The 8,393-nt window shown below is 34.6% G+C and overlaps 2 protein-coding genes across 2 annotated transcripts; both read left to right on the top strand.

Annotated features, from left to right (window-relative positions):
• The first annotated feature begins 1,235 nt into the window (after positions 1-1,235).
• On the top strand, positions 1,236-5,310 carry LOC100744858 (kanadaptin). The gene is made up of 8 exons (XM_003491876.4): positions 1,236-2,235; positions 2,329-2,603; positions 2,681-2,823; positions 3,437-3,597; positions 3,680-4,054; positions 4,129-4,537; positions 4,853-4,953; positions 5,287-5,310. Exons 1-6 carry the CDS (start codon positions 1,492-1,494, stop codon positions 4,507-4,509), a joined length of 2,079 nt encoding a protein of 692 aa, XP_003491924.1. The 5' UTR covers positions 1,236-1,491; the 3' UTR covers positions 4,510-4,537; positions 4,853-4,953; positions 5,287-5,310.
• Positions 5,311-5,314: 4 nt separating this feature from the next.
• On the top strand, positions 5,315-6,415 carry LOC100750205. The gene is made up of 5 exons (XM_024369826.2): positions 5,315-5,363; positions 5,732-5,875; positions 5,943-6,049; positions 6,122-6,248; positions 6,333-6,415. The coding sequence occupies exons 1-5, from the start codon at positions 5,315-5,317 to the stop codon at positions 6,413-6,415; spliced, it is 510 nt and encodes a 169-aa protein (XP_024225594.1).
• The last annotated feature ends 1,978 nt before the right edge of the window (positions 6,416-8,393 follow it).

Genomic DNA, 8,393 nt, shown 5'->3' with positions numbered 1-8,393 from the left:
GGGGGGGGGGGGGGGAGAGTGAGCTCGAGGGAATAGGAATGAAGGGAAGGGGTCAGGCTGTTAAGAAACGTGAAAAGAGAAAAAAGGAGAGAGAAAGGAAAGAAACGAGACGATGCCTTACTACTACGATAGACTTGCCTACGCAAACTATCACGTGCAATTTCGTTTCGTTTCGTTTCGTGTCGTTTTCATTCTCGATGGATACCATCGCGACTACTATGTGGATACCATGGCGACGTGTGATTAATTAATATGACCGAAAGAATCGTCTCCCAGTTTCTCATAATGTACTCCCTTCGCCCTATAAAAGCAGTATGGGGACTACGTAAATAGAAAAGGATCTCTCCCGTGGACAACCCTGGCTTACGAATTACAAATGTGATATAAGATAAGAAATGCGTATGATATCGTCCTGACATCTTAAACTTTTCAGGGAAATGCTGTTCAACTTTCAAGTCAGCTATCGATATTTTTAGTCGGATACTGGAAATCAAAAGGATCGAGTATTCCTACCGTTTATAATTACATTATACATATATACACATATACGTGCATATACGCATACATACGTACGTGTACATGTATAAGTATGTACGCATGTATGTATGTACGTAGATGATTTGTACATAACTACGATTTTGTTGTACCTGGGACGAATCATTATTAGAATTGAAATAGGAAACTTTGTACGCTTAACGTGTTAAACAGCCAAATCGTACTTTCGATCGCGTCTCGCGTATATATGTATATATATATGTACTTAATTGCGTTTGTATCGGATTTTCTTTGCACGAGCTAAGAACATTCATGCTAAAAAACGAAAGCATACATAGTAAATAAACTGATCATCGTTATCGAACGTATGTATCTGCGACAAGTGCTGATATCAAGATATTATTGTTCATCGGTATTTTTCTTCGTGATTATCCAATGATATTTGCGTTTTATTTCTAATTCTTCCACACCGTGATATCGCGTATTTTTCATTAGTGCGACATGTTTCTCGGTTCAACAAAAAACAATATTTTAATAAAGTTGAAAGAAACTATTTCCATTCTTTTCGTTCTTACCATCCTTTTCCTCAAATACTAATAAATAATTCTGCAGAAAAACAAATATCTGTAATTTCTTTCGATGAAAATAGAGTTCATAATTATATCGTGATGTACATATCTGCATACATTTCATATTATATTACATATGTCGTATTTCATTTTCTTTTATCTCCGTAAGTTGGCAATCGTTGTATACAATGCCAGTTTCACGACTCACGCATGCAGCGTGCACCTCGAGTTTTTAGTTAATACGTATACAAGGTTAGTTGAGGTTATTGCATGTACAGTCAGTTCAGGTTATATAAACGAACGTTGACGTTGACTGGTGTCGGTTTAAAGTTAATTGGAAGAAGTTTTAATTTCTTCCCGGAAACTGACAACTGTCTACAACGTTTAATATTGGCCTTTTATTTCTTTTTTACAAACGATAAAAACTATGGAAACTACGTCACACAACCTTATGCCCAACATTCATTTCAACAATGATGAAAGCAATATACAAGCTGAAGTAAACAATGTAGAAATACTGCCTACTACTAACGTCTCTAATTCTTCCGATACATCGGAAAATAGCATAGAGCTTGCAGCTTCGACGAAAGAATATTCAACAAATGACTTGTCTAAAGGTCTCAATGATGTTGATAATATTGCAACTTTCAAGAAACCGACTGTATTAATTGGTCCAAAACGTTCTTGTCCGACATATAAAAGTTCCAAAAGCTCAGAGCGTGATATAAAATCTCAAAAACATTCGCAAGATCAACCTTTCCCGTATGTAGAACCATCTTGGGGAGGAAAGCCGGAAGGGAATTATATGATGGAAGTACTCAAATCTGGAATGATCATCGAGACAATTTCACTCAACGAACAAAATTTCTATCTTGTTGGGCGTTTACCTTTGTGCCATTTATCTCTTGTTCATCCTACTATTTCAAGATATCATGCAGTTTTACAATACAGATCTGAACAAGACAAAGAAAACGATAAAGGTTTCTATGTATACGATCTAGGAAGTACTCATGGTACTTTTTGGAATGGGAACCGCATAAAACCTAATGTTTACGTAAGGATACAAGGAGGTCATATGCTCAGATTTGGTTGCAGCCAGAGAAAGTACATTTTACAAGCTCCACCAGGAGACCAAGAAGAGGAATCTCCGTATAGCTTAACAGAGTTAAAGGTATTCCTTCTTTTATCCAAACATTGTTCCTTCCATATGCGACTAATGCAGTTATTTTTCAAGCAAATATAAGATGAAACGAAAATATTCTAGGGAATGAGAGCGTCCCAGTTGGAAAAACAGTGCATGGAAGACAAAGGTAAAGCATCCATCGAAGAAAAGGAAAGTGAAGGCATTGATTGGGGAATGGGAGAAGATGCAGACGAAGAAACAGATCTTCAAGAAAATCCCTATGCTTCTATTACGGATGACGATTTAGTTTTAGAAGATCCCAAGAAAACTCTTAGAGGATGGTTTGAAAGAGAAGGATATGACCTCCATTATCAAACAGAAGAAAAGGGATTTGGACAGTTTTTGTGTTGGGTAGAGTAAGTATTTTCATACATATGAAAACAATGTGAAAGAAATATATGATACGATTAGCTTAATCTCGTGAAAAATTTAGTCTCCCCACTGAAGATATCGTCGGACATTCGACGAGAGCAGAAGCCCTTGTAAAAGGTAAAAAGAAAGAAGCAGTTGTACAATGCGCATTAGAAGCTTGCAAAATTTTAGATAAATATGGATTATTAAGGCAAGCAAATCACGGTAAGAATAATGTTTATAAAATTCTTTATAATGAACATTAACTTCTGTTTTCATACTTATACCGTTATATTTTGTACTCATATCTATACTTAATACTGTTGTACACAACATTGTTCGGGGCTTTCGGGCAGAAATCTTCGACCTTTTGCCAGCAATGCAATTAGCTTTTTCAGCATTTAAATATGCATTGAAGCTGATGTCTGTGATGGCGGTGATCCCTCTCTATAACAAGATACCTGCATTCATGTACTGGAACGGTGATGTTCATGTTCCAGTTCATCGGTGTTGCTGAATTAGCCGGCGCTATTAATTGCTCAGCTGATTGACTAAAAAAATGCGAGGATCGTGTTCCAGATTGTGTTCACATGAAAACCAGACAAAGTCCAAACAATATGAACAAGGACATCGGTTTCCATCTGAACCCAATCTGGAACACGCTCCTCGCATCTTTTAAATTAGACGAGCTCCGGTACTTGAACACAGATGCCTCTTTACTAATTAACTTTATCGTCTTGTAAAAATAAACCGTTTTGTTTAACGGTCGGTTATTGTAAAAGAGAATTTTATTTTATTTTTTTATTTATTTAGAATTTATTTATACATATATGTACAGAAGCAAGAAAAAGGAAGACGAGGAATTGGGAAGCAGAAGATTATTATGACTCGGACGAAGACAATTTTTTGGATAGAACAGGCTCTATAGAAAGGAAGCGTGAACAGAGAATGAGATTAGCTGGAAAATTGGAAGAAAAAGCAGAAACGTATGATTCCTTGGTAAGTCGAAGCAAATACTTCACCAATTTCGCAACTTTCAATCAACATTTAAATAAAAATGTCGTTGGTATTATTATTTTAGCTCGAAAAACATAAGCAAGTTACAAAACGAATATCACAGTTGTCAACTTCGATTGAAAATTGGCAGAGTGCTAGTAGCGCGAAGAATGATACGACCGAAGAAGATGCGTTAGACGCTTTTATGTCAAGTCTAAGTTCGTTTGCTTTAACTAAAAGTGACATTGCTAAGATGAAGTTGGAATTACAAAATCTTCGAAAAGAAGAGGCAAGTTTGATTAAACTGTTAAACTTGACACAGCCTGCAAATTTACCAGCTCTTTCTTACCACGATACTATGGATCAAAATATTAGTCAGGCTAAAGCAGTCGCGCATCTTATGCAAAACGCGCCAGTAGAACGAAAGAAAATTTATAACTCCTCACTTTGCGGCAAAAAGGTAAGTAAATATTTACTTTGTCCGCATTTAATCTGCCCACAATACTCTACTACCTTTATGGAATGTTTATGTAGGTGAAACAAACAAAGCAGTATGTAACTACCAATACTGAATTACTCGAATCAAATGCAAATTCCGACACAAATACAGCAGCAGCTGTAGAAGAAGTGGATAGTGACGACGATGATGAATCAATTTCAAATCCATCCCATGATTCATTATGTAAGGAAAATTTTAAATTGCAACTCTCTAATACCACTATTAAAAACGAATCTTCCGAGAAACACGAGGAGCAGCAAAAGCATAACATCCAAATGACGAAAAAACATCGACGGGAACAAAGAAAAATGTACTGCGATCAAGACATACATGCAGATAATTATTCCATGTGGATTCCGCCATCGGATCAAGCAGGTGATGGAAAGACAAGTCTTAACGAGAAATATGGTTATTAAGGAAAAGTTGTTCTACCAATATTTATATGTAATTATATGTATTAATTGTCTAATATATGTGTTGTAAAATTGTTGAATTTTTTATACGTTATTACCGTGTAATATATGATATTGTAAATACTACACTGTACAATATTTATTGCCAAGTTACCATATGATGATTATTAAATACGTTATTATATTATAATTTATTACATACGTGTGCTTTTGTAATTAATATCATGTATACATATATGTGTAGTATCAAAGGTACTATGTATATACAAATTAACATGAATGAGGTTACATTTCAATGTATCGATCGATTGTTTGTACCGACTATTTGTATCGTTTACGTTTCTAGTGACATTTGGAATATTTTGGACATTTTCGATCGTGATCACGGACGTTGTGTTTGTTCACACGGACGGGGTGTTGTGAATGAATAACCGGATTCAAAAACAGGTAAAATAGAAGAATAAAGAAAATAGTTACAACTGTTTTTGCTTCTTCTATTCTGATATTTGTGGAAATTTTGAAAATTAACCTTTTTTTATATCGAAATGATACATGTACATTTAGTACATCAAATTAAATATACGTGAAATTATAAACAACGATAGCCGTTTTACCATATTTTATTAGATAAAATCTATATAAACATAAGATATAACTGAACAGTGATTGGCATGTTCTCATATTATAAACCAATAGATTGCATATTCGCTTTATTTTAATATTTATCAAATATATTTGTGGTTTGTGATTTATTAACATTAACAGTTTTTAAAATCATAGGTGTCGCATTATTTAGAAGAGACAGAAAATGGATTATTTCGTTGGAGAAATATTTAAAATCTCTTATTTTAAAACAGGTATGTATATTTGTGAAATAGATATGAAACATAACCTAGATCAACAAGTCCAAATTTCACTTCTTACGATGTACATATTCTTACAAAGTAAGCCGAACAAATTATTTATTTTCATTTAATTGAAAATGACAGCGATTTTTTTATCTAAACGTAATATCTCTTATTATGCTATATATGCTAAATATGCTATATCGTTAAGATGTATCAAATTATTAATCAAAATTGATAATTACTAACTAGATAGCGTTATGTTTTAAGATGTCGTTGCACGAATTCCTTTTAAGACATTGAAACACTGAAAAATATTTAATTCAAAGTAATGTAATTTAATTTAATTTAATTTAATTACATCTTGACAATCGATACAGTATGGAGTACTATCGCATCCGTTGGATGGTATATAATTGGAATTACAATCTGCATTTGGTGGGCATCTCCGTACATTTTGGAAAAATATGCGAATTGGAAGTTGAGAAAGAGTGAACAGGAATATGCAGCAAAATATCATAAGAGTAAATATCGTAAGATGGCTATGTCATGTTTGTCAAAAGTACTTGCCTAATTTTATTATACGTTTAGATCCGGATCTGTTGCGAGAAAGGCTCATAGGTTTAGAAGCTTCACGACAAAAAATGCAAGAGGAATATTATCAGAAATGTATGTTGGCAGAAGAGGAAAGGACAGAGGTAAATTGCGAATCTTAACTTGAAATGCACCAACATGGATTTAGAATATATGTGTATTATTCTGTTTTCCAGCAGAAAGGAAATGCAAAAGGAATATCAAAATTAATCTTAGACAATAATGTCATAGACGGTAGACCAGGAAAGAAGAACAACGATTCACCACCTTTTACAGAGAAGAAACACAAATTTATAAGGGGGGGTAAATACACACGTGGAAAATAATGATTTTAAAATAATGATATCGATCGATAGCGTTAATTCTGACATTCTCCGACCATTACAGGATACAACCCATTAATGGGCGACGGTTCTAGAGGATATCGACCCCCTAAGCGTACTTGTTGCGGAAAGGGTGGTTGCGGGTAATTACATGTAAGCGTAAAAACTAATATAATTTTATTTTGTATTCATAATTCTCAATAAGAATACTTGAAAAAAGAAAATCGTTTGTTTACGAACGAAATTTTGTAAATAATTATCGATCGTTGTCTTCTGTTACAATAAAACTATAAATTTCTAAATATATCCGATATAATGTTTAAATTACCTGAAGCTCTAAGATTATTTTGGACTCTTATATATTATTTCGTTTAACTTGAGCTCTAGCTTGTTAAATGTAAGGGGAAATAGGATAAGAGGAAGTAAATGTTTGTTTTTTCCTTTAAATCTTCATGAATTACTTCTAGAACGTAAAAAGTTTGGAAAATACTCGTATGTTCAACATCACTTTTTCTTTGTTTTTATTAATAATCGTTACTCGTATATTGCGTAACGCTTTTGTATATCGCTTTATATGTATATGTAGTACTTGACAATAATAATTATTACTTTTTAGTTATCTACATTTGTGCGCGTCTTGTGTTTGTCTGTACGCGTATGACACTAGTCTGTATCGACCAATTTTATTAGTATCATATTTTCCTTTTCAATAACATGTTCAAAGTGGACAATCACTTGCATTTGTTTTATAATAAATAAGTTATTGCCTACGAAAACGCTTACGAACAAACGAACAATTTCTGTTTCTTTGATGCGCTTTATTTACAAAACGTAAAGAATATTTAAGCTAAATCACTTATCAGCCTTCACGATTTAATTTAGACCTAGTGGCTAAAAGATGCAAGTAAAATTGAAACTTATCGAATCGTAGTGTTCGGAACGTTTTTTTATCGTTATTAGATCTTTCGACCCGAATGTTAATGATATGACGGTTAGCGCGCTGTGACTATAAAATATATATATCGTTATTCTACCGTGTCGACAATTTTTGTCAGTCGGTCAACAAAGCGTCCAATCTTCGCAAGAGACTATTCAGCTATTGGCAGTGATTGATAATAAATCACTTACGAAACTTTCGTGAAACTTTCCCTCGTTCGGGACAAAGTTGGTTTAATCGATTTCAACGAAGACGATTTAGTTCGGATTACATTCAATTTGCTTACTTTTCACTTTTCACTTGTCACTTTTCACAAACGGAAGAACACATCGACACGTGTTTCTCGTTATATTCCGTTCGCCGTTTTAATTCTCGGCAGGTGGTCGGTAGAGTAAATGGAGAGTTAATGGAGATGCGACGAGCGCAAGGACAAGCGCATAAGCGTAAGGGCAATTTAAGACAGACAGGACAACTCAAATTACGGGCCAATAGACGACACGAGAAACGAGAATGAAAGAATTAAGCATTGGGCACGGGATTGAGAAGGTGAAGGGGAGGGGAGGGGAGGGGAGGGTTTGCGCAGTAAGCCCGCGATAGTGGGGATACGAATAAAAGCGAGTTTAAGGAAAAAAGAATTTGGTGTATGCGTGCGTGTACATGCGTGCGTGTACATGCGTGCGTGTGTGTGTGTGTGTGTGTGTGTCGTCACGATCCGTACGCGATCTTATATTTTCGTTCAACGTTGAAGGTGTTACGCGTAATATGATACATACAAACAGTTTGAACCATCGTAACAATCGTGCAAATATGAGAAACTATAAAAATAACGTCATTACTTTTTTCGCTTTGCAAATTGATAGGATGGTTCGGTATAACTGAATCGGTTCAAGAATCGTTTACTCTGCCGCATAATCTGTGACAAAAGTATCACGAGTTCTCGATCTTGAACTCGAAATATTTTCGGTATCTAAATAAGTAACTACTATCGATCGAACTGCTCCCATATTGTGGAGGAGTTCGAGTGCGAATTTATGTACAGATTTGGAGGTGTTTGTTCGTTTGTTTGTTTGTTTGTTTGTTTGTTTGTTTCTTCTCCCAAAAAGAATCTACATACATATGTGCCTATAGAAAAGGACCATTTACCACCAGTCAATAGAGTCCGTAAAGACGAAGTTTGGCAAACTCAGT

The sequence above is a fragment of the Bombus impatiens genome, unplaced genomic scaffold, assembly GCF_000188095.3.
Source record: "Bombus impatiens unplaced genomic scaffold, BIMP_2.2 scf_0640, whole genome shotgun sequence".
In the NCBI taxonomy this organism is placed as follows: Eukaryota; Metazoa; Arthropoda; class Insecta; order Hymenoptera; family Apidae; genus Bombus; species Bombus impatiens.
Note: the sequence above shows the minus strand (reverse complement) of the source record. Positions and strands in the feature narration are given on the sequence as shown.

Bases quoted from the DNA above. Each gene is read 5' to 3' on its own strand.
- LOC100744858 (XM_003491876.4), top strand. From the start codon at position 1,492: ATGGAAACTACGTCACACAACCTTATGCCCAACATTCATTTCAACAAT. The intron at 2,236-2,328 runs GTATTCCTTCTT...AAAATATTCTAG, and splicing joins ATAGCTTAACAGAGTTAAAG to GGAATGAGAGCGTCCCAGTT. The intron at 3,598-3,679 runs GTAAGTCGAAGC...TTATTATTTTAG, and splicing joins CAGAAACGTATGATTCCTTG to CTCGAAAAACATAAGCAAGT.
- LOC100750205 (XM_024369826.2), top strand. From the start codon at position 5,315: ATGGATTATTTCGTTGGAGAAATATTTAAAATCTCTTATTTTAAAACA. The intron at 6,050-6,121 runs GTAAATTGCGAA...TCTGTTTTCCAG, and splicing joins CAGAAGAGGAAAGGACAGAG to CAGAAAGGAAATGCAAAAGG. The intron at 6,249-6,332 runs GTAAATACACAC...CGACCATTACAG, and splicing joins ACACAAATTTATAAGGGGGG to GATACAACCCATTAATGGGC.